Here is a 26,761-nt window from a genome sequence, read left to right as displayed (position 1 = left end):
TCAGCTCTCACAGTCCAGCAGCGTAGATATACCCAGGGCCTTCCTTATACATAAACCAACTATGCAGCTGCGTAGGGCTCCAAAGTGCCTCAAATTTCCTTGTGCTGCTATGCAGCTGAGTGTTGCTCCAGCGGCTAGCCTGATCCCCCAGCCAGCTGAGCTGGCCAGGAAAGCTGCCTCCACTCTCACCCCGCGCCCACTCCACCCCTTCCCCATAGCTCCTGCTCCGCCCCCACCCCACCTCTTCCCATCCTTGCTCCGATTCAGCCCCACTCCCACTCTATCCCTTCCCCAAAGCCCCCGCTCCTGCTCTGCCCCTGCCCCTTCTCACCCCTGCTCCAACCCAGCCCCGTCCCCATTCTACCCCACCCCTTCCCTGAGCTACATCCCAGGGGACTAAAGCAGAGGTTGGGTACCCTGCACTCACAGGGGGCGGGAAGTGGAGCAACTTGGCCCCAGCCACGCCGCCGGTTCTCCCCCTTGGCCCCCCAAGTCCCAAGGCTGGGAGCTAGGGGAGCAGAGTGGAGTGGGCTGGGGCCAAGTCACTCCACTTCTCTCCGCCTCATGAGTGCAGGGTCGGGCACACCCTGCAATCACTGGGTGGCAGGAAATGGAGCAACCCGGCCCCAACCCACTCTGCTCCGTCAGTTTGTGCGGGAGGGAACTTCCCCCTGCCCCCCCCAAGCCTGCTCCTGCCCCCACAGACCTTGGGTGCAGCTCCCCCCACCCCCACAGAGGACTAGGTATCCCCCCATGGAGGGGCTACATAGGGCACCACAATGTCTAGGGGCAGCCCTGCATATACCCTTGGAAACATACATCTACAGGCCTTCTGTTTGAATATCCTTGATTTTCATTCTTGTTATGCTTTGTTCCTACTGCAATGCATAAACCAGTGGCTCTCAACCTTTCCAGACAACTGTACCCCTTTCAGGTGCCAGATTTGTCTTGCGCACCCCCAAGTTTCACCTCACTACAAAACTACTTGCTTACAAAATCAGACATAAAAATACAAAAGTGTCACAGCACACTATTACTGAACCATTGCTTCCTTTCTCATTTATACCAGATAATTATAAAATAAATCAATTGGAATATAAATATTATACTTGCATATCTATATATAATAGACAGAGCAGTAAACACAAGTCACTGTCTGTATGAAATTTTAGATTTTACTGACTTCGCTAGTGCTTTTTATGTTGCCTGTTGTAAAACTAGGCAAATATCTAGAAGAGTTGAGGTACTGGCTGGAAGACCTCTGTGTACTCCCAGGGGTACACATACTCCTGGTTGAGAACCGCTGACATAAACAATGCTTTGTTTGGAGAAGCTGTCTGGTCATCTATATCAATCACTGGTCACAAGATCCCAAAGTGAAGACTTGCAGGTGACAACCCCCATCAGGTTGGCTGAGTGATCAGTTGAAACACAGGGCGCTGTGTTCCCAGGGCCCAGGCTAAAAGTGGGACATTTGCAGGATTCCACCCCAACAAAAGGGCAAAAGGCCAAATATTTGAGGGGGTGCACTCAGAGACCAGAGAGGGGTCAAAGATGAAGCTGTTACCCATGTAACTGTGCTTGTCTCCATCTGATATACTACTGTTTTCCTAAGAATTTCACCAAGCGAACAATTGCTGCCACCCCATCCCATCCCATCCCCCACCCTTTTTTTTCTGTTATTACACTTATGTCACTCAGGGATGTGGGCACCCATAATACTGACATAACTCCCTGGGTAAACAGTCCTATGTAGATGGGAGGATTTCTGTCAATGTATCTAGTGCCTCTCAAGGACGTGGAGTACCTAACACCAATGGGAGAAGTTCTCCAGTTGGTGAAAGCAGCCTCTTCATTACACTACAGCTCTGGAAGTGTAGACAAGCCCTAAAACACTATGTGTGCGCCATCATTTCCCATACTGTAGAATATTCCATGGTGATGGAGTAAAGGCGAAAGAGTGACTCGATAGCAGTTTGGACCGCAGCTCTGAGTGTCCTGTAACGTCAAAAATTATCATATCAAACCTCATTTGTTTGCACTTTGATCACTTGGAAACCCAAAGATTTCTAAAGACCCTGGATCAAGATGCTTCTAATAAACCTAATATGCAAACTGCACAATCCTCATCAGCTGAGACATTTTTTTTAGAAGGCTGAAGAGCTTCTTCAAACTTCAGCAAACTTGCCTTTTAGTAAAACATTTTATGCCCTTTAATGGTTTGCCAAATTTAGCAATTTTCCACGTCTTCCAGACATTAGGGCAAATCAGCAGAGGCCTGGTGTATAGTCAATTGAAGCAGCACTAGGAAAAACATAAAAGCAGCATGTTTGCCAAGTGTAAAAAGCAAAACTGGCATAAAAATAAATTCCTTTTTAAAGCTTCTAAATGGGTATCAAACACAATAGAGGGCTGCAAACAACCCAAACACAAAACAGTAAGATTCAAGGGAATTTAAAGCCTGATCCTGAGAACACTTACTAGTGGGCATCGTCCCACTGAAATCAGTACCTGCTGATAAGTGTTTGAAAGATCAAGCCATTAGGTTTTATCTACACTAAACTTTTTTTTCAAAAAATTTCCCTGTCGCCATCCTTGGGTGTGGTTCCATCGGTGGTAGCAAGTTAGTGTAGACAGGGCACCAGGGTATCCATACCTGTACTCTGCATTACTAAAATCCTGGCTGCAGGTCTACATTAATCCTGCCACTCCTGATACCATGGCTGGAGATACAGCAGAAACAGACACAGTGAGAAATTAACATTAGGAATTACAATCAAAATTCAAAGTGTGGCTGTTCTGCACCAAGAGAGGAACAGATCAAGGTCTTCAACTGGCACTGCACCAAGGAAGTCACAAATGCCTTCAAAACAGCTACCACAGTAAGATTTGCTGATGTCAGTCAAAGACTCCCTTGCACTATGACAAGATTCCCTCAATGACAGCCCAGCCTAATTTATATTAAAGCGGTGCAAAGTGCGATCCAAATGACAAAATCCAACTGCAGGCAGCAGGCTCAAGCAATGGTAATTCACGATGGCTAGCTATGCTCTGGGAATTGTGCACAAAACAAATTGGGGCTGTCCTTAGGAAAATGGACCAGAGCTAGTCTAAATTAAAACAGGAAATTAGTTAAAATGGTCCACATAAAAATTAAAAGGGAAACAGTATGGGTAAAAATCATGGTACAAATTCACAACTGGCATTCACTGACCTGACTACACTGGAGCCAGACTGATTTACACGACAGGAAAATCTGGCACATATTTTGGGAGAAAAATCCCTGATCTGTATTACTAACAGCAACTTTAACAGGAATTTTCATAATCTGGTTAACTTCTCACCAATTATGCAATTCACTTTTTATATTTTACTCACCAGTCTAAACAGGATAGCTAGTTTAACTTTCAGTTTCTCATGCACTAGCATGATGTTTAAAAAACAAAATACAGGGTAATACCTAAAAATGAACTTGAAATGGTTTTAATTGAAATGTTATATTAAGAGTTAGCAACATATTTCCAATAAATACCAGGATTTGGAATTAAAAACCCACTGCATGAAATCTAAATTTTGGGCCCAAACTACTCCACAATACTCCTTTAAAATTTATCACTCAACCGCAATTATGATGAAGTCATCATCATAGTAAACGGTTCCACTTTTGGTTGATTGAACAAATTATGGCTGAGGCTATGATTTAGTCACAGAGATCATGACAGTCACGGATTCTGTGACTTTGCCGGACCTCCGTGACTTCTAGGGCTTCAGGAGGAGGAGACGGGACTGTGCACCCCTGCCCTGCCACTGGAGCTAGCTGAAATCAGGACCCTGCTGCCCTAGTCCCATGGGGGCTGCAGCCAGGGCCATGCACCCCAACCCCTCAGCGTCCTAGGCTTGACAGGGGCTGTGCGCCCCAGCCTGGCAGTGTCCTGGGCTTGGCAGGGTACACGCACCCCAGCCCCGTGGCGTCCTGGGCTTGGCAGGGTACACGCACCCCAGCCCCGTGGCGTCCTGGGCTTGGCGGGATCCATGCACCCCAGCCCTGTGGCATCCCGGGCTTGGCGGGAGCCATGCACCCCAGCCCTGTGGCATCCCGGGCTTGGCGGGAGCCATGCACCCCAGCCCTGTGGCATCCCGGGCTTGGCGGGAGCCATGCACCCCAGCCCGCAGCGGCCCAGGCTTGGCGGGATCCATGCACCCCATCCCGCAGCGGCCCAGGCTTGGCGGGATCCATGCACCCCAGCCCGCAGCGTCCCAGGCTTGGCGGGATCCATGCACCCCAGCCTGCAGCAGCCCAGGCTTGGCCTTTGCTGGAGGATGCGGCTGCGCGCCCCCCTGGCAGTTTCCCAGGGCCGTGTGCCACCCCAGTCCCTGCAACTGAGGCTTGGTGGGGGCTGCAGTTGGGCCAGCTCTGGAGGAAGCGCTGTGTGTCCCCCATTGCTGCGACCCCCGCTGCGGCCACTGGAGTTGGGGCATGTCGTTCCCCCCTGCCCCATGGGACTCCATTCCTCCCCACTACCTAACCCTGCCCCGGGTTATTTTTAGTAAAGTAATGGGCAAGTCACAGCTCTGTGAATTTTTGTTTATTGCCCATGACCTGTTCATGACCTTTACTAAAACTAACCATGAAAAAATCAGCCTTAATTATGGCCAATTATGCTTTCAGATTTTGTATGATCACAAATCTACACTGCTATGAGTTAAATGTTCTTTGCCACTAACAAAGAGCACAGATATGAACACACAAACACTGGCACATACACACTCTGTAGTTGCTGTAACCTCATTCCTACAGTTCCACTGAATGAAAACGGTACGAAGGAAAGGTAATTGGAATTCTCAATGCAATCACAGGACCAAGTTACCCATAGCTGGGAAAGAATAAGTCCAGCAAACAAAGGGCATTATAAAACTAGTCTTATACATTTCCAAAGATACATTTACATTTTTCAAAGCTCTCCTCCAGCTAATACATACTTAGGAAAGCATCTGTAATGGGCACAATGTTCATTGAAGAATCCTCAGGACCTCAAAGTGAGCATTCTAAACAGAGCCCTTTCAGAAGCTAGAAACACATAAAAATGAAGCAGATGTACTCTGCATTTTCATACTTGCAGGCCTAGTTGATTTGGGCCTACCTGAAGTAGAGGATCCCCCAAAATGCCTCATCATTAATGAAAACAAGACTTTATTTAAAATCAGAGACCTATCAATAAAAAATGTTCTTTTTTCCTACCCCTTGTAATTTTTTTTTTTGGTCCCTTGCAATAGAATAAAGGAAAATGGTTATGTACTTACCACAATAGGTATAAATAAGTTTTGAATCAATAAAGCGAACTTTGAGATTGTGTAGAACAGCAGGTTCATGGAGATAACTGAGTGCTGTGAGATCATTTTCACCAACAAGTATGTCAGGGTTTCGTAAGGGAGGCAGTTCCTTGGTCTTAGGATCAAGGCAATATTCTAATTCCTGAAAATTAAATACAAACATATTACATGAAAAAGTAGTATTTGAAAATGTTCCATCTTTGGCTTATTCATCCACTCATTCTCACCAACCATTTTCCTTTAGTAATCATAGAATATCAGGGTTGGAAGGGACCTCAGGAGGTCATCTAGTCCAACCCCCTGCTCAAAGCAGGACCACTTCCCAACTAATTCATCCCAGCCAGAGTTTTATCAAGCCTCACCTTAAAAACCTCCAAGGAAGGATATTCCACCACCTCCCTAGGTAACTCATTCCAGTGCTTCACCACCCTCCTAGTGAAAAAGATTTCCCTAATATCCAATATAAACCTCCACCACTGCAACTTGAGACCATTACTCCTTGTTCTGTCATCTGGTACCACTGAGAACAGTCTAGATCCATCCTATTTTGGAAACCCTTTTCAGGTAGTTGAAAGCAGCTATCAAATCCTTCCTCATTCTTCTATTCTGCAGACTAAACAATCCCAGTTCCCTCATCCTCATCCCTAACCATAGCTCCAAGAACCCTACCCATGGGAACTCCAACTCTACTTCAAAGTGCCTTACCCATAGGAACCCTAACCCTATCTCCTACCATTAGGAACCCTAACTCTAGGGCAGGAAGCCCTACCCATAGGAACCCCAACCCTAGACCCAAGTGCGATACCCATAGGAACCCTAACCCTAGCTCCAAGTGCCCTACTCGTAGGAACCTTAAGCCTAGGGCGGAAAACCCTACACATAGGAACCCTAACCATAGCTCCAAGAGCCCGACCTTTAGGAACCATAACCTTAGGGCGGGAAGTCCTACCCTACGAAGGCGAACTTTAGCTACAAGTGACCTACTCTTAGGAACCCTAAACCTAGGGTGGGGTGCCCTACCTACAGGAACCCTAACGCTAGCTAAAAGTACCCTAGCCTTAAGAATCATAACCCCAGGGCAGGAAGTCTTACCCATAGGAACCCTACCTGAGCTCCAAGTGCCCTACCCATAGGAACCCTAACCCTAGCTCTAGGAGCCCTACCCTTAGGATCCCTAAACCTAGGGTGGGAAGCCCTACCCATAGAAACCCTGACCATAGCTCCAAGTGCATTAACCATAGGAACCCTAACCCGAGATCCAAATACCCCACTCATAGGAACACTAATCCTAGGGCTGGAAGACCTACCCATAGGAAAACTAATACTAGTTACAAGTGCCCCACCCATAGGAACCCTAATCCTAGGTCCAAGGGCCCAACCCATAGGAACCCTAACCCTAGGGAGAGGTGCACTACCCATAGGAACTCTAACCCTAGCTCCAAGTGCCTTATCCATAGAAACCCTAATCCTAGCTCCAAGCGCCCTACCCATAGGAACCCTAACCCTAGCGTGAGGTGCCCTACCCATATGAACCTTAACTCTAGCTCCAAGTGCCTTACCCATAGGAACCCTAACCCTAGGGCGGGGAACGCTACCTACAGGAACCCTAACCCTAGCTCCAAGAACCCTACCCATAGGAACCCTAACCCTAGCTAAAAGTCCGCTACTCATAGAAACACTAACCTTAGCTCCAAGTGTCCTACCCTTAGGAACTCTAACCCTAGGGAGAGAAGACCTACCCATAGGAACCCTAACCCTAGCTCAAAGTGCCCTACCCATAGGAACCCTAAACATGGGCCAGAAGCCCTACTCATAGAAACCCTAACCATAGCTCCAAGCGCCCTATCCACAGGAACCCTAGTCCTAGCTCCAAGTGCCCCACCCAAAGGAACACTAACCAGAAGGCGGAAAGCCCTACCCAGAGGAACCCTAACCCTAGCTCCAAGTGCTGTACCCATAGGAATCCTAACCCTAGCACCAATTACCCTAACCATAGGAATCCTAACACTAGGGCACGGTGCCCTACCTATAGGAACCCTAACCCTAGCTCTAAGTACCCTATCCATAGCAACCCAAACCGTAAGGCGGGGAGCGTTACACTTAGGAACTCTAACCCTAGGGAGGGAAGTCCGATCATTAGGAACCCGAACCGTAGCACCAAGTGCCCTAACATTAGGAACCCTAATCTGAGGACGGGAAGCCCTACCCATAGGAACCCGAATCCAAGTAACAAGTGCCCTATACATAGGAACTCTAACCCTAGGGTGAGAAGACCTACTCATAGGAACCGCAACTCTACGGTGAGGCGCCCTACCCATACAAACCCTATCCCTAGCTCCAACCATCCTACCCTTAGGAATCCTAATCCTAAGGCGGGAAGCCTTACCCACAGGAACCCTAACCCGAGCACCAAGAGCCCAACCCATAGGAACCCTAACCCTAGCTAAAAGGGCCCTAACCACAGGAACCCTAACCCTAGGGCGGGATGCCCCACCCATAGAAACCCTAACCCTAGTTTCAAGTGCCCTACTCATAGGAACCCTAGCTCTAGCTCAAAGTGCCCTACCCTTAAGAACCCTAACCCTAGGGCGGAAAGCCCTACCCACAGTAACCCTAACCATAGGAATCCTAACTCTAGGGTGGGAAGCCCTACCCATAGGAAAACTAATCCTCGCTACAAGTGCCCCACCCACAGGAACCCTAATCCTAGCTCAAAGTGCCCTACCCATAGGAACCCTACCCCTAGAGAGAGGTGCGCAACCCATAGGAACCCTAACCGTGGCTCCAAGTGCCCTACCCATAGGAACCCTAACCCTAGGGAGATGTGCCCTACCCATAGCAACCCAAAACCTAAGGCGAGGCGCGTTACACTTAGGAACCCTGACCTTACGGAGGGAAGTCCTACTCATAGGAACCCTAACCCTAGTTCTAAGTGCTCTATCCATAGGAACTCTAACCGTAGCTCCAAGTGCCCAATCCATAGGAACCATAACCCTAGGGCAGGGCGCCCTACCCATAGGAACCCGAACCCTACTTACAAGTGCACTTCCCATAGGAACCCTAACCCTAGGGCGAGAAGCCCTACCCATAGGAATCGTAACCCTAGGCGGGGCGCCCTACCCATACAAACCCTACTCCTAGCTTCAAGTACCCTACCCTTAGGAATTCTAACGCTAGGGCGGGAAGCCTTACCCATAGGAACTCTAACCCGAGCTCCAAGTGCCCTACCCATAGTAACCCTAACCTTAGCTCCAAGTGCCAAACCCATAAGAATCCTAAATATAGGGCGAGAAGCCGTACCCATAAGAACCCAAACCCTAGCTCCAAGTGCCCTAACCATAGGAACACTAAACCTAGACTGGGGTGCCCTACCCATAGGAACCCTAACCTTGATCTAAGTACCCGACCCAAAGCAACCCAAACTCTAAAGAGGGGCGCGTTAGACATAGGAACCCTAACCTAGGGAGGGAAACCTACCATTAGGAACCCTAACCCTAGCTCCAAATGCCCTATCCATAAGAAACCTCAAACTAGCTCCAAGGGCCCCAACCATAGGAAATCTAACCGTAAGGTGGGTAGCCCTACCCACAGGAACCCTAACCTTAGCTCTAACTGCCCCACCCTTAGAAACCCTAACCTGAGGGCGGGAAGCCCTACCCAAAGGAACCCTAACCCTAGCTCCATGTGCCCTACTCTTAAGAACCATAGCCCTAGGGCGGAAAGCCCTACCCACAGTAACCCTAACTCTAGATCCAAATACCCTACCCATAGGAACCCTAACCCTAGGGTGGGAAGCTCTACCCATAGGAAAACTAATCCTAGCTACAAGTGCCCCATCCATAGGAACCCTAATCTTAGCTCCAAGTGCCCTACCCATAGGAACCCTAACCCTAGCTCCAAGTGCGCTACCCATAGGAACTCTAACCGAAGCTCCAAGTGCTCTCTCCATGGGAATCCTAACCCGAGGGTGGGGCGCCCTACCCATAGGAACCCGAACCCTAGTTACAAGTGCCTTAACTATAGGAACTTCAACTCTAGGTCGGGGTGGCCTACCCATAGGAACCCTAACAATCGACTCAAGTGCCCTACCCAGAGGAACGCTAAACCTAGGGAGGAGCGCTCTACCCATAGGAACTCTAACCCTAGCTCCAAGTACTCTACCCTTAGGAACCCTAACCCTAGGGCGAGAAGACTTACCCATAGGAAACCTAACAGTAGCTCCAAGTGCCCTACTCATAGGAACCCTAACCCTAGCTTCAAGTACCCTACCGTTAAGAAACCTAACCCTGGGGCGCAAAGCCCTACACATAGGAAACCTAACCCTAGCTCCAAGTGCCCTACCCATAGGAACCCCAAGCCAAGCTACAAGTGCCCTACCCACAGGAACCCTAGCCCAAGCTCCAAGTGCCCTACCCTTAGGAACCCTAACCCTAGGGCAGGAAACCATACCCATAGGAACCCTAACCCTAGCTCCAAGTGCCCTACCTTTAGGAACCCTAACCCGATGCCAGGAAGACCTACTCACAGAAAGCCAAAACCTAGCTCCAAGTGCCCGACTCATAGGAACCCTAACTCTAGCTCAAAATGCCCTACCCTTAAGAACCCTAACTCTAGGACAGGAAGCCTTACTCATAGGAACCCTAAGATAGCTCCAAATACTCTACCCATAGGAACACTAATCCTAGCTCCAAGTGCACTACCCTTAGGAGCCCTAACACTAACTCCAAATGCCTTACCCTTAGGAATCACAATCATAGGGCCAGAAGCCCTACCCATAAGAAACATAACCCTAGCTCCAAGTGCCCTACCCATAGGAACCCTGACCCTAGCTCCAATGCACTGCCCTTAGAACCCCTAATCCTAGCTCAAAGTGCCCAAACCATAGGATCCTAACCCTAGCTCTAAGTGCCCTACCCACAGGAACCCTAACCCTAGGGCAGGGCGCCAAACCCATAGTAAACCTAACCCTAGCTCTAAGTCCCCTACCCATAGGAAACTTAACACTAGCTCCTAGTGCCCTACCCATAGGAACCCTAGCCCTAGCTCCAAATGCCCTACCCATAGGAACCCTAACCCTTGGGTGGGGCGCCATACCCATAGGAACACTAACCCTAGCTCCAAGTGCCCGAACCATAGGAACCCTGACCCTATCTCCAAGTGCACTACCCATAGGAACGCTAACCCTAAGGTGGGAGGCCCTACCCATAGGAACTCTAACCCTAGCTCTAAGTGCCCTACCCATAGGAACCCTAACATTACCTCCAAGACCCTACTCTTAGGAACCCTAAGCCTAGCTACAAGTGCCCTACACGCAGGAACCCTGACCATAGGGAGGGAAACCCTACCCATAAGAACCCTAACCCTAGGGCAGGAAGACCTACCCATACGAACCCTAACCATAGCTCCAAGTGCCCTGCCCACAGGAACCCTAACCCTAGGGCAGCGCCAACTAGTCTTAGGAACCCTAACCGTCGGAACGGAAGCCCTATCCATATAAACCTGAATCGTAGCTCCAAGTGCCCAACCCATAGGAACTCTAACCCTAGCTCCAAGTGCTCGACACTTGGAAACCCTAACCCTTGGGCGGGAAGCTCTACCCAAAGGAACCCTAAATCTAGCTCCAAGTCCCCTACCCATAGGAATCCTAAATTTAGTTCCAAGTGCGCTACCCTTAGGAACGCTAATCCTAGGACGGGAAGCCCTACCCATAGGACCCCAAACCCTAGGGCAGGAAGCCCTACCCATAGGAACCCTTACCCTAGCTCCAACAGCCCTACACATAGGAACGCTAACCCTAGGGAGGGCTGCACTACCCATAGGAACCTAACCCTAGGTCGGGCTCCACTACCTATGGGAACCCTAACCATAGCTCAAAGTGCCCTAACCTTAGGAGCCCTAACCCGAGGGTGGGGAAGCCCTACCCATAGGAAGCCTAACCCAAGCCCCAAGTGGCCTACCCTTAGGAATGCTAACCCCAGTGTGTGGTGCCCTAACAATAGGATTCCTAACACTAGATTCAAGTGCTCTACCATTAGGAACCCTAACCCGAGGACAGGAAGCCCTACTCATAGGAAACCTAACCCTTGGGTGAGAAGACCTGTCCATAGTAACCTTAACCCAAGTTTCAAGTGCCCTACCCTTAAGAACCCTAAACCTAGGGTGGGTTCCCGACTCATAGGAAACCTACCTACAGCTCCAAGTGCCCTACCCAAAGGAACCCTAACCCTAAGGTGGGAAGCCCTACCCACAGGAACTCTAACCCTAGCTCCAAGTGCCCTACCCATAGGATCCCTAACCATAGGGAGGGAAGACATACCCATAGGAACCCTAAAGCTAGCTCCAAGTGCCCTACTCATAGGAACCCTAACTCTAGGGCAGGGTACCCTACCCATGGAAAGTCTAACCATAGCTCCAAGTGATAGGAACCTTAACCCTAGGGTGGCGCGCGATAACTTTAGGAACCCTAACCCTAGGGTGAAAAAGCCCTACTCATAGGACCCCTAACCCGAGCTGCAAGTGCCCTACTCAAAAGAACTATAACCCTAGCTCCAAGCGCCCAAGCCTAAGGAATTCTAACCCTAGGGCGGGAAGCCCTACCCATAGTAACCTTAACCCTAGGGCAGGGTGCCCTACCCAGAGGAACCCTAACCCTAGCTCCAAGTTCCCTACCCTTAGGAACCCTAATTCTAGCTACAAGTGCCCTACCCATAGGAAACCTAACCCTAGGGTAGGGCCCCCTACCAGTAGGAACCCGAGCCCTAGCTCCAAGTGCCCTACCCCTAGGAACTCTAACCCTAGGGCGCAAAGTCCTACCCAAAGGAACCCTAACATTAGCTCCAAGTGCCCTACCCATGGGAATGCTAACCCTAGCTGTAAGTGTCATACCCTTAGGAACCCTAACCCTAGGGCAGCAAGCCCTACCCATAGGAATCCTAATCCTAGCTCCAAATGCCCTACTCAAAGGAAGCTTAACCCTAGGGCAGGGCGACATACTCATGGGAACTCTAACCCTAGGGCAGGGTGACCTATCCATAGGAACCCTAACCTTAGGGTGGGAAGCCCTACCCATAGGAACACTAACCCTAGCTTCAAGTGCCATAAGTATAGAACGCTAACCCTAGGGCAGGGTGCACTAATCTTAGGAACCCTAACCCTATGGCGGGAAACCCTACCCATAGGAACTCAAATCCTACTTACAAGTGCCCTACCCATAGGAACCCTAATCCTAACTCCAAGTGCCCTACCCTTAGGAGCCCTAAAACTAGGGAGGGAAGCCCTATCCATAGGAACCCTAACCCTAGGGCGGGGGAACTTACCCATAGGAATCCTAACCCTAGGTCCAAGTGACCTACCCTTAGGAACCCTAACCCTAGAGCGGGGCACCCTACCCACAGGATCCCTAACCCTAGCTCAAAGTGCCCTATCCTAATGAACCCTAACTATAGGGCGGGAAGACCTACCCGTAGAAACCCTAACCTGAGGGCGGGAAGCCCTACCCATAGGAACCCTAACTCTAGCTTCAAGTGCCCTAGCCATAGGAACTCTAACATGAGCTCCAAGTGCACTATTCATAGGAACCCTAACCCTAGCTCCAAGTTGTCATAGTATAATTCCCAAATCTGGATCTTAGCGTCCAGGATATGGGTACTAGCATAAAGTCCTCTAAGCGTAATTACCAGCTTAGATTCTGTAGCGCTGCCAGCAATCAGGAATTTTTAGGGCCTGATACCCTCTGGTCCCCCCAAAGCCTTCCCAGGGGACCTCAAGACCCAGATTCCTTGAGTCTCACAACAAAGGGAAATAAACCATTCCCTTCCCCCTCCCAGCTCCTTCCCGCCCTGGGAACACTAGGAGATCGCCTGATTCAACTTCTTGAATCACCACACCGAGAGGAGTGTTACCTTCCCCCTCACCCAGAGGCAATACAAGCTGCGTGAATATAACACAAAGAGAAAATTTATCCTTCCTTTCTCCCCACCAATTTCCTGGTGAGTACAGACACAATTCCCTTGAAGCTTAACTAGGAGAAAAAAAAATCAAACAGGTCTTAAAAAGCAAAACTTTTAATAAAAAAGAAAGAAAAAAGTAAAAGGTTTATCTCTGCACTTTCGATGGTAAACAGTTACAGGGTCTTTCAACTTATAAACAATAGAAAGAAACTTTCTCCAGCAGAAACACAATTTAAGCTACTTCCAGCAAGTACACAAATGCAAATGAAAAAAAAAAACAAATTAAAAGACTATGACCGCCTTTTCTTACCTACAATTCTGAATAGATAAGAGACTGTAGCAGGGAGATTGGCAGAAACCTGGTTGCACCTCTAGCCCCACCCAGGACCCAGAGAGAACAAAGCCAAACCCAAAACCCACAAACAAAGGCTTCCCTCCGCAAGATTTGGAAGTATCTTGTCTCCCGATTGGTCCTCTGGTCAGGTGTTTGCAGGTCACTGTTTGTTAACCCTTTATAGGTGAAGGAGACATTAACCCTTAGCTATCTGTTTATGACACAAGTACTCTGTCCATAGGAACACTAACCCTAGGGCAGGGCGACCTACTCATGGAAACCCTACCCCTAACTCCAAGTACCCTACCCAGAGGAACCCTAACCCCAGAGCCAAGTGCCCTAACCTTAGGAAACCAAACTCTAGCTCCAAGTGCCCTACCCTTAGGAATCTTAACCCTAGGGCTGGAAGCCCTGCTCATATGAACCCTAACCCTAGCTCCAAGTATTCTACCAACAGCAACCCTAACCCCAGCTCCAAGTGCCCTACCCACAGGAACCTTAACCCTTCCCCAAGTGCCCTACCATTAAGAACTCTAATTCTACGGTGGGGTTCTCTAACCATAAGAACCCTACCCCTAGGGCAGGACGCCCTACCCTTAGGAAACCTAACCCTAGCTCCAAGTGCCCTCCCCATAGGAACCCTAACTCTAGCTCCAAGTGCCCTAATCTTAGGAAGCCTAACCCTAGGACGGGAAGCCCTATGCATAGGAACCCTAACTCTAGCTCCAAGTGCCCTACCCATAGGAACCCTAACTCCAGCTCCAAGTGCCCTACCTATAGGAACCCTAACCCTAGATCCAAGTGTCCTAACCAGAGGAACCTTAATCCTAGGGCGGGAAGCCCTGCCCATAGGAACCCTAACCCTAGCTCCAAGGGCCCTACCAATAGGAACCCTAACTCTGCCTCCAAGTGCCCTACCCATAGGAACCCTAACCCTAGCTCCAAGTGCCCTACACGTAGGAACCCTAATCCCAAAGCGGGAAGCCCTACACTTAGGAACTCTAACCCTAGCTCCAAGTGCCCTACCTTTAGAAACTCTAACACTAGGGCGGGAAGCTCTACCCATACGAACCCTAACGCTAGCTCCAAGTGCCCTACCCTCAGGAGCCCTAACCCTAGGGTGGGGCACCCTACGCATAGGAACCCTAACCCTAGCTCCAGTGCCCTACCGATAGGAACCCTAACCCTAGCTCCAAGTACTCTACCCTTAGGAACCCTAACCATAGGGCGGGAAACCCTGCCCATAGGAATCCTAAGGCTAGTTCCAAGTGCCCTATCCAGAGGAACCCTAACCCTAGGGCAGGGTGACCTATCCATAGGAACCCTAACCCTAGGGCGTGAAGCCATACCTACAGGAAACCTAACCCTAAGTCCAAGTGCCCTACCCTTAGAAACCCTAACCCTAGGGCAGGACGCCCTACCCATAGGAACCCTAAGCCTAGCTCCAAGTGCCCTACCCATAGGAACCCTAACTCTAGCTCAAAGTGCCCTACCGATAGGAACCCTAACCCCAGGTCCAAATGCCTTACCCTAAGTAACCCTAACCCTAGCTCCAAGTGCCCTACCCTAAGTAACCCTAACCCTAGGTCCAAGTGTCCTACTCTTAGGAAGCCTAACCCTAGGGTGGGAAGCCCTACGCATAGGAACCCTAATGCTAGGTGAAAGTGTCCTATCCACTGGAACCCTAACTCTAGGGCGGGAAGCCCTACCCATAGGAACCCTAACCCTAGCTCCAAGTGCCCTACCCATAGGAACCCTAACCTCAGCTCCAAGTGTCCTACCCTTAGGAACCCTATCCCTAGGGCAGGATGCCCGACCTATAGGAACTGTAACTCTAGGCCCAAGTTCGCTATCCTTAGGAACAGTAACCGTAGGGCGGGAAGCCCTATCCATAGAAACCCTAACCCTAGGGCAGGGTGCCCTATCCATAGGAACACTAACCCTAGGGCGGGAAGGCCTACCCAGAGGAACCCTAACCCTAGCTCCAAGTGCCCTACCCTTAGGAACCCTAACTCTAGCTACAAGTGCCCTACCCATAGGAAACTTAACTCTAGCTACAAGTGCCCTACCCATAGGAAACCTAACCCTAGGGTAGGGCCCCCTATCCGTAGGAACCCGAACCCTAGCTCCAAGTGCCCTACCCTTAGGAACTCTAACCCTAGGGCAGGAAGCCCTACCCATAGGAACACTAAGCCTAGCTCCAAGAGCCCTTCCCATAGGAACCCTAGCCCCAATTCCAAGTGCCCTACCCATAGGAACCCTAACCTCAGCTCCAAGTGTCCTACCCACAGGAACCCTAACCCCAACTTCAAGTGTCCTATCCTTAGGAACCCTAAACCCAGGGCGAGAAGCCCTACCCATAGGAACCCTAAGCCTAGCACCAAGTGCCCTACTCATAGGAATCCTAACTGTAGCTCCAAATGCGCTACCCATAGGAACTCTAGCCCTAGCTCCAAGCGCCCTACCCGTAGGAACCCTAACCCTAACTTCAAGTGCCCTATCCTTAGGAACCCTAACCCTAGGGTAGGGCGCCCTACCCATAGGAACCCTAACCCTAGCTCCAAGTGCCCTACCCGTAGGAACCCTAACCCTAGTTCAGGAAGCCCTACCCATAGGAACCCTAACCATAGCTCCAAGTTCCCTACCCATTGGAACCCTAACTCTGGGGCGGGAAGCCCTACCCATAGAAACTCTAACCCTAGGCCGGGAAGGACTACCCAGAGGAACCCTAACCCTAGCTCCAAGTTCCCTACCCTTAGGAACCCTAACCCTAGGGCAGAAAGTCCTACCCATAGGAACCCTAACCCTAGCTCCAAGTTCTCTACCCAAAGGAACCCTAACCCTAGCTCCAAGTGCCCTACCCACAGGAACCCTAACCCTAGCTCCAAGTGCCCTACCCATAGGAACCCTAACCCTAGGGCGGGAAACCCTACCCATAGGAAGCCGAACCCTAGCTCTAAGTGCCCTACCCATAGGAACCCTAACCCTAGCTCCAAGTGCCCTACGCTTAGGAACCCTAATCTTATACTAAATGGAAAGGGAAAGGCTTCTAAAAATCAACATTTCCATATATAGAATGTTTCCTCTCTTCTTGTGATAGCATCTCCACAGCAGCTAACTGGGATGTCAAACAAGATGATGACTTCAGTTAGAGAATTAGCAGAAGATAATGATAAAAATATGAGGGAAGTATAGGAAAGGTGGAGGGTAAGAAAATCAAATGAGAATAAATGTTGTGCATTTCAATTATATAATTCCTGTCATGTTCAAGGCCTCAAAGACTATGAGCCCAAATGACTGCACATAGGTTAATATGGTCTCATTTTGAAAAACTGACCTTTCATACAATGGCTTGCAGCCAATATTAAGGGCTATAGGCCTAAAGACAACATGTAACCTTACCTTTCCCTCTTCGAGTCGAAGCTGGATGACTTTATCTCCTTGTTTATAATCTTTGAGAAGTTCTGCTGACTTCCAGACTTCCTCTGGATCAGGGATCCAAACCCTGGCATACTGTAATACAAAATCAACAAGCAAATGATCAGTGATTTCTCATTATTTATAGTGAAATTAACACAGACAGCACCAAAAGCTTTATTCCTATATAACTGGATAACATCTGAACCTTCAAGTAATGGCTATCACCATTAATATAATGGCTGTTCTAATCTACTGAGAAAGACGTACATACAAACTGAATTTTATTTCTTATTCACAAAGGACATCAAAGCGTTCATTTCCAATAAAAAATAGCTTCAGCAAGATATAAGCTCAATTCTGAAAGTCCAAACAAGATAAATATATTTTTAACAACCAAGAATTTATTTTCTACTAGACTTAATTCAAATGATTTGTGACTTAGACAATTCCAACTAGTACTGTATGCAACTAGGAACAAGAGTAGAACATAGCAAAGTTGTACTATTTGTAAAATACTCATCTGTATCTCTTTGATAAATTCTAGCTGAGTAACATAAGCTATAGCTTTAAATGCCACTACCCATTTTCCTTTGTTGTTACCCATTTATCAGCTAATTTAAAACAGGTTATCTCAAAAGTATTAAAAGAATGCTCTCTAAAAGCTGGTAGAAAGCACCTTTCACACAGTAGAGAGGAAAAATCTAGAATTCCGACTAATGGCTACATTCCTCTGAACAAGAATGAATGGACTTTAAACTGTCAATATTCTGTCTTTCAGACTTAAAAAATACTGCTTGTGGCCCAATCTTGACAGCTTTCCTCCTGCTCCCATAGAAGGGCTCAATATCAGATGTGAGCCACACAGTGACTACCACCTCCAAGTGTGCATCAGTGAGGGGACAATTCCAACCATAGCATTTAATTAGTATCATTAAATGTGTAAATAAGAAGCTGAAAAGTTTAAAAATAATTAAGCTTCTGGGTCATCCACTTCTGACAATTAATTGTACTAGTGATTCTCAGGGCTTATACTTAGCTTTGGATCATACAAGCTTCCTCACCAGGTCAGATCATTCCCCTTTCTTAGCTCCAATACTGCACAACATGAAATGGCTCAGAGGAGGACAAAAAAAACCCTGTAATGCACCTTGTTCAGTAGTGTATTTGATAGAAAGAGCCTTCCTAGCAGGAGGTTTGGTTACCTATATTATCTTTTTCCAAGGCTTTAAAGCCAGAAGGCACCACTATGATCATCTAAGTCTGGCTTCCTGCAGGACACAAGACATATAATTTCACTCAGTAACTCTTGCAGCAAGCCCATACCTTGCAGTTGAGCCAGAGTGTATTTTTACAAAGACATTCAATCTTGATTTTAAAACTTCAATGGACGGAGAATCAATCACATCCCTTGGTAAATTGTTCCAATGAGACAATAGTGGTCAGCATGATAGACAGTGGTCTGATTCTTTGTTCCTAGGTGTATGACCTTGCATTTAGATTGTATTAAAATGTACGTTGTTTAAAGGAGCCTAGCTTATAAGAAATCCTGATCATTCTATAGCACTGAGCTTGTCCCTATCATTATGGCTGCAGATTTGTCATGGAAGTCGCAGATTTTGTGACTTTTTGTGAGCTCAGTGACTTCTGTAGCAGCTGGCGTGCATGGCTCAGGGGTACCCCAAGCAGCTCCTGCACCAGTCACGCCGGCGGCTGCTGGGGCAGTCTTGGGCGACCCCCTCTCCCTCCGCAGCAGAGTTTCGGTGTGGGAGGAGGCAGGGGATTCAGGCAGGGAACAGGATGAGGCAGGCTCTGGGTGGTGCTTACCTGGGGGGCTCCCTGGAAGCGGCAACATCCTCCTCACTCAGCTCCTAGGTGGAGGTGTGGCCAGGCAGCTCTGTGTGCTGCCTCCGCAGCTCCCATTGGCCACAGTTAATATATAATACATATAATACAATGGCAACTAGCCAGAAGCCTAAGGGCTGCCCCGCACACTTGGCATAAAATAGAGCAAATTTCACCTACTCATTCTTAATAATTGGGAGGCATGATCTCTGAATCAATCCATAGTGCTGCATGCTAAGAAAAGTAGTTTCCACAGGCCACACCTGTGTATTAAAGATGATGCCTGGTTCAGGGGCAAGAGGTCCCAAGGGCACCCCCTCTGCCCAAGGCTAAAGAAGTGCCACTTTAAAAGTTAGTCAAGTCAGGATTTATTGAGCCCTTCAGATGAGCCTTCCAGTGCAATCTTCCTATTCTATCCCATGGTTGGAATACTGCAGCTCATACAGGACACTTTCTGTGACCTGGTGAGAGGCAAACAGCACTTGAATAAATATTTAATCTGGGAAAGGGAGTGGTTTACTAAAGAGTTACTTGCCCACATTCCAAAGTCAGATGATGGAACTCTTAGTCAAGATAAGACTGATCTCGAAGCAGGCATGTGTCAATTTTTTTCATTCAGATTAAATAAAAATATGAAGCCTATTAACTTTTCTTCAGTATTTATCTACTGTAGGAATACATTTTCTGCATTTAAAAACATCTTCCATTTAGATAATGAGAAAAAAGTGGGGTTAATTTCTAAGAAAAAGCCTGACCAGCAGTAGGTTTAAAACAGACAGTCTTTATGGTACACTGCATCATAGCAATCTTCTTTGATCTATAGCCCAATGTGGTTTAACTAGGTTAAAAGCTGGAAGGATTTAACTGACATTTCCAGACTGTTAGAGTCTGTCTTTGGAGATCTGTTGGAAATAGCATGTGTTTATAGAGGGGAAATTAACACTGTTTTGATATGGTTAGGTAGTGTGCAGACCCACAACATTGGCTCTAGTGGTCGGCATGTGGGGAAGCTTTATAAAAGCATTAATAAAAATGTTTTCAATTTGTTTTTACAAGTTTGAGGATAGATGTTTTGATGTTTGGATGTAAACAATCATTTAAATGTTCATACATATAAAAGAGAGACTATATAGGGGAGAACGGCAGAGCTTCACTGAGGAAAGCATTTACACCTCTACCTCAATGTAATGTGATGCTCAGGAGCCAAAAAATCTCACCGTGTTATAGGTGAGACCGAGTAATATCGGGGTAGGGAGAGGAACCGCTCCCCACCCCAGCTCACCTCCACTCTGCCTCCGCCTCCTCCCTGAGCACACCACAGCCACTCCACTTCTCCCTCCCTTACAGGCTTGCTGCACCAATCAGTTGTTTGGCCCGCCAAGCCTGGAAGGGAGCGGGGGAGAGAAGCGGAGCGGTAGTGGTTCATTCAGGGGAGGAGGCGGAGATGAGCTGGAGCAGGGAGCGGTTCCTGTGCGCCCTCCCCTTACTTGCTGCGGGCCCCCTGCCCCAGATCACCTCCGCTCCGCCTCCTCCCAGAAGCACGCTGCAGCTCCGCTTCTCCTCCCTCCCAGGCTTGCTGTGCCAAACAGCTGATTGGCGCAGCAAGCCTGGGAGGGCGGAGAAGTGGAGCTGCGGCGTGCTCGTGGGAGGAAGCGGAGCGGAGGTGAGCTAGGGCAAAAGGGGGCCCTGGGGAGGGCTGCAGCAAGTAACGGGCGGGCGCAGAAGAACCGCCTGTGGTAACATGAATTCCGATATAATGAGGTAAGCAGCCCCGTCCCCCGGAGCACTGCTTTACCGCTTTATATCAGACTGCATTATATTGGGGTAGATGTGTATAATATTACTTAGCAAGAAAAGTGCTACAGGCTTACTTCACTCTAGGCTACGTGGAGAAGAATTTTCTGATGCAGACAAGGTGTTACAGTCTTAATTCCATGTTAATAAAATGGCATGGAGTTCTCTAACAGGCTTCTGATGCTGAGAGTCAGCCTCCAAATACACAATTCTGAGCCAATATGAAATTGGCACCTTTAATCTATTCAAAAGAAACTGTACCATTTTCTACTGTCTGACTACATGGGGAAAGAGACAACAGAACATAAATCACCATGGAAACTGGGTTGCCCCTGCCAGCTGAGTCTTCCACATGAGATAACCTCAAGGATATTAAAGTCTGGCTAACAGAATAATGCTGTAGCTTTCAAGTCTATGGTTTGATCATCAGTGTTTATATTAAAAGCCGTGCCACAGAAAATACCTTGGTAAAAGAAGCAGAAGCAGGTGCGGGGACAGGGTTATGAGAGAAAGAGAGACGTCCCTACTTATAAATATCAAATAATTTCATAATATTTCAACTTTATCAAATTAGCAGAACTGTTTTGCTAACTGATTTCCAGGGCATTCTTTACGGTAAACAGCACCATTTTATATTAAACCCTCATGACCATCCTGGATTCTGATAGGGTCCAATCCTACAGCAGACCACACAAAATGATCACTGACTTAAATACGTGCTGTGTGCCACAGAATCAGGACACCCTGGTGTTCTCTCTGCCAGTCAGTGTCTTAGTTCTACATCCTTTATTATCATTTCTCATAATCATCCTTTTCAATTTTCTAAGGTATAAAACGGACCAATGAGTAACTGAGCTACAGTAGCTTTGAGAAATATATTGACGGTTACACCATGTGATTTGCTTTCTAGTATTAATAAATTATGCCAGACAGTGTGCATGTCCTGATTTTTCAATGGAAACATCAGGCCCTGTAGAAAGTTTGCTGAATAATACTTAGCAATTTTTATATCTTCAAAGCCCTTCACTGACATTGCAAGGATTTAAGAGTTTGATAAACATACAGTCTTGTAAGTGAAACGATGGAATTACCTTTTTATAATTAATAGTATGTTTGATGGAAACAGTATTATTTATTTCACAGAGACTGCCATGAACCTTGTGAAGAAATCAACAAGAAAGATTCTCTCAAATGAAAATGTGTTCCCTCAAGTTTTAGCCTAATGGCATTTCACAAGGTCTGAACTCTAATTCAACAGAAAATAAGTTTAATGCAGACAATCAGCAATAGGTGTATGTGTGTCACTATCCAGCTCAAAGAGCTAGGGAGGTGTAAGACTTTGACAGCACTGTCTAAAGTCTGTGGTAAAAGCTTCATCAATATAAGATTGAATAATAATAAAGCTTTAGAGTCATTGACTTTTATATTACCTTTCTCTCAGGGTACCAGTAATATCGAGGCTAGAGTAATAGAAACCACTGAACTAGTCAGATCTGTGCTGAGGCAGCAACTTGTTTAAAGACAAGGGTGGAAAGAGAGGAAGATTTCCAAGATGTCCTAGTAGTGGAAAGAGGCCAAGAGGTAGGTCATAACCCTGATAGTGATGATACTCAACCAAGGAAGCCATCTCAAGTCCTTCATTATCAAAGTAAGTCTTGGAGACTAAAACTAGTCAGAGAAAAAGGGAAGGATGAAGGTAGCTGGTCTGCATACACTGTCCTAACAGCTCAGGGTGGATCTGCTCCATTCGAACGAAGTCCCCAATAAGATAACAAATACTTGAAAGCTTAAATATGCATAACACACCCAGTATACTTTTAATTATTACTAATTCCTTGTTATTGGTGGCACCAACAATGTGCTAGATGCTGTACGGACACAAATAGAATACATGGCCCCTGTCCTACAATGCTTCACACCATTCTTCAACTAAAGATGCTGTTAGGAAAGAAGCAAACTTTACTTAAGTCCAACCACTTGCACCTGTGTATGGAGATCAACCTGGATACAATTTTCTCTAAATTAATCTAAAGAAAGAGCAGAAAACACCAGAAAAGGAAGTACCTAAAGTATCTTCTGGAGAGTCAATAGAGAACAATGTTTCCAGTAACAGCTGAGGATCTTGTATAAGGGGGCTAGTTTTGTTGTAACATCTGGGATCTTTTAGTCTTAAAAATGCAGATCTTGCTAGTCTCACCAAAGATCAAACAACAACTTGTGACATCACTAACTCACTTATCTAGAAATGGCAGCAGATGGCCAACTCCTCAGACATGAGAATCACTCTGCTGCTTTTTTCCCCCTCTGTTCTGTATCTGGCTAGTATGCCTAGTTGTCTAGACAGTAGGTGTCAAGTAATTCTTCTTCAAACCTTGGGACAAGCTGATCTGAACAGCCAAATCCTTCTACATCCTTCCATTACTTGCGCACAAATGCTTACAATTAAAAATCAAATCCAATCTGCAAATCTTTGCTGGTCCTTTGGAGGGGAACACACTTCTCCAACAATTATAGGGGGCATGAAATCCCAGATTAGACACAGAATTAAAATTAAACAGAGAATTGAACTAAGGGGCAACTGGACTTCAGTGGAGTTGTGCCTGCTTATGCTATCAGTGAATTTGGTCCTTAGTCTCTCCGAAAAATTATCATTAATAAAAGTTAAAACACAAATTTCTAAATCACTAGGGAAAAGTGTTGAAATGGGAAATTGCAAGAGGATGACCACACAGGTTTAACTATATTATACGGTCATCCTTCACTAACTCCTTAGTATTTGCATTACTTCCCAGAGGGATACCTAGTTAATATGTTTTTAGTCCTTTTAAAGTATACTGTAAGCTCTAAACTGCTGCAATTTTGCTCATTCTAATGGACCACTGGCTAACACACACACACACACACACACACACACACACACACACACACACAGAGAAAGATGCAATTACAGAAATTACCTAGACAGCAAGTTCCAATGATGCATTAGTTGCATGGTTTAAAGAGAGTCTTTACTCAAAACACACGCAGCCTATGATAAGAATAACTAAAACCATTCACATCAGATCCTTTAGGTAGAGCCCTGGTAACCCAAACAGTGTTTTACTAGCCAATGTTTTTGAATGGTCGGAAATGTATCTTTGGATGCTACACCAACAGTTCATCAGTACATACATGATGAGGAATTCCTTAGCAGCAGTTTTATTATGAATATAATGGGTATAAATAGAATAAAAACTTACAGACATATCATAAAATGAGTACAGTTCAGCTCCCGCAAACCACTAATCCTGAGAGGTGCTCTCTGAAATTTTTTATCCTCTGCCAGATTCCTAGTGAAAAGAGTTGGGTGTAATTGATCAAGTTTAAAAAGCTCATCCTGTGCTGGGATCTTAAAGTGTGATTGCACTTTAGATGGCTGTTAGAAAGCAGTTTGTCTTTAGTTTCTGAGAATTCAGAACTCACAACTCACAGAATACAGAATTCACAACTGTAACTAAGGCCTAGAAACCGGGAAAGGAGACCCGCTTCGCCGCGGTTTGCTCTCGCGTTCCCGGAGCCGCCCAGCAAACCGCAGGGAAGGAGACCTGCTTGCTCGGGGCTCCGGGAACGAGAGAGCAAACCGGGAAAGGAGACCCGCTTCGCCGCGGTTTGCTCTCTCGTTCCCGGAGCCGCCCAGCAAACCGCAGGGAAGGAGACCTGCTTGCTCTGGGCTCCGGGAACGAGAGAGCAAACCGGGAAAGGAGACCCGCTTCGCCGCGGTTTGCTCTCGCGTTCCCGGAGCCGCCCAGCAAACCGCAGGGAAGGAGACCTGCTTGCTCGGGGCTCCGGGAACGAGAGAGCAAACCGGGAAAGGAGACCCGCTTCGCCGCGGTTTGCTCTCGCGTTCCCGGAGCCACCCAGCAAACCGCAGGGAAGGAGACCTGCTTGCTCGGGGCTCCGGGAACGAGAGAGCAAACCGGGAAAGGAGACCAGCTTGATTACCAGAGGCTTCCTCCTTCCACGGAGGTCAAGAAAAGCGCTGGTAAGTGTCTACATTGGATTACCAGCGCTGGATCACCAGCGCTGGATCCTCTACACCCGAGACAAAACGGGAGTACGGCCAGCGCTGCAAACAGGGAGTTGCAGCGCTGGTGGTGCCCTGCAGATGTGTACACCTTCAAAGTTGCAGCGCTGTAACTCCCTCACCAGCGCTGCAACTTTCTGATGTAGACAAGCCCCTAGTCTACGCTACATGGTTAGGTCGACGTAAGCTGCCTTGCATCAACCTAGCTGTGGAAGTGTCCTCACTTAAATTTGTCTCCTGCCACCAACATAAGTGCCTCTCTATGCCAAATTAGTAATACCACCTCCCAGAGCAGAATAGACACTGCGTCGCTTACATCGACTGTTACTGGTTTTCAGGAGTGATCCAACTATGCCTCATGTTGACAATACAATCGATACTAGTCTTCCTGGTGAGAACACACACTGCCGACATAAGGACCCAACTGTGTACACACAGAAGTGATTTAATAACTGCAATGGCTGTACGCTGACGTAAGTTAGGTCGACATACACCATGTCTACACTACAAAATTAAGTCTGAATGGATGGGGGCGGAATGGACAACTGCCCCAAAGCAGAATAAGAAACCATTCACAGAATGAGTACAACAATTCTTATGAATGAGTTAGCTTGCATTTAGATGGAGCACTGAAGAACCACAAAGAATGATGAAATGCACGTGGATGGAATCATTTACTAGGCTTGATTCAGTCCCTGGACTATTTTGCAGAGTCTGTAGAATCATGTAAAGAAATACCTGGCACAGAATCACATAGAACTAAATTTTTCAGGAGTCTATATGATCACATCAAGCAAGTATAGCTATTTCCATTGTGTTGTTAAAAGGCAGAAACTAGTGCTATCCAAATAGTGACTCTAAAGAGGTGGTGGTAGAACAATCGACAGAGAGACTCTAGAGCTTCCTTTTCCACCTATGGCTCAAAAAGAACCCACATCAACTGCACAACTGGAATTCTGTGTCCTTCAAAACTATTGCAGGATTCTCTCATACACTTTTTCATATCTCATGATCTTATCTGAGGTCACATGAAATCAGCAGACTACAATAATTCTCAATCCACTCAGATCACACGACTCACAAAGCCTCAGTTTTGAGCCATTAACCACTTCAGGTATTTTGTATTGCTAACAGATAGAAATTAGAAACATAAACCAAACATTATAAATATAAACCATAATTCAGCATGAGTGTTTAAAAGTTTGCTTCTTCTATTGTATATGCGGTATCACCACAGAAGGAAACACAGCCTATTTCATACTTAGTTGGCCAGCCCTCTTTTGGTGTGGGGTAAAAGTAAAAGCAGACATCTCCGCTGCTACAATGATCAACATTTACCCCATCCCCAAACCCACCTTTCAAAATCCAAGAGTCATATGCATGTCAATCACCATATGTGGTATAACACATCCAGCACACTAAATGCCCAACAACTATGTGGGTGAAACCAAACAATGACTATGCTCTTTAATAAACTCAAAGGAAAATGATAAAAAAAGACACCATATCTCACCTGGGTGAATATTTTCCACAAAACTATCACTCCACAACTGAACTCTTAGTCCTCATCCTCCAAGATAACCTGCACAATGCCCTCAAAAGATGAGCCTGGGAGCTTAAATTAATAACCTTGCTAGTCATTAAAAATCATGGTCTTAATAAAGACACTTGATTTATGACAATCTGTAACACACTAACCCCCCTTTTTGTCCGACAACTGCAGAGATGTTAATGTGCCACTTTACCTTGAATGGTCTCTTAGAATATGTGAGAGAAAAAGTGGGTGAGGTAATATCTTTTATTGGAGCAACTTCTGTTGGTGAATGAGGACATGCTTTCTAGCTACACAGACCTCTTCTTCAAACAGTGCAAACATAGACTCATAGACTGTCTTATAATATGTGTTAACTACTTATGCCAAACAATCTATTCCACCTTTATTTAGCTGTGAAATTTCCCAAACCTGAAGAAGAGCTCCATGTAAAATTGAGAGCTTCTTTTTCACCAACAGATGTGAATAATAAAAGA

The 26,761-nt window shown here is 46.9% G+C and overlaps 1 protein-coding gene across 8 annotated transcripts in view; it reads right to left on the bottom strand.

Annotated features, from left to right (window-relative positions):
• The window catches only part of MYO5A (myosin VA), a 205,687-nt gene that overhangs the window by 127,365 nt on the left and 51,561 nt on the right, over nucleotides 1-26,761 (bottom strand). For all 8 annotated transcript variants that reach the window (XM_050966865.1, XM_050966867.1, XM_050966868.1 and 5 more), the window contains exons 2-3: nucleotides 17,017-17,127; nucleotides 5,302-5,473 (exon numbers count right to left, since the gene is read on the bottom strand). In XM_050966865.1, the coding sequence (XP_050822822.1) occupies nucleotides 5,302-5,473; nucleotides 17,017-17,127 (283 nt within the window). The remainder of the gene's footprint in view (nucleotides 1-5,301; nucleotides 5,474-17,016; nucleotides 17,128-26,761) is intronic.

This window comes from Gopherus flavomarginatus, chromosome 9, assembly GCF_025201925.1.
Source record: "Gopherus flavomarginatus isolate rGopFla2 chromosome 9, rGopFla2.mat.asm, whole genome shotgun sequence".
NCBI classification, from domain to species: Eukaryota; Metazoa; Chordata; order Testudines; family Testudinidae; genus Gopherus; species Gopherus flavomarginatus.
The sequence above is the reverse complement of the archived record's forward strand: the minus strand, read 5'-3'. Positions and strand labels throughout refer to the sequence as shown.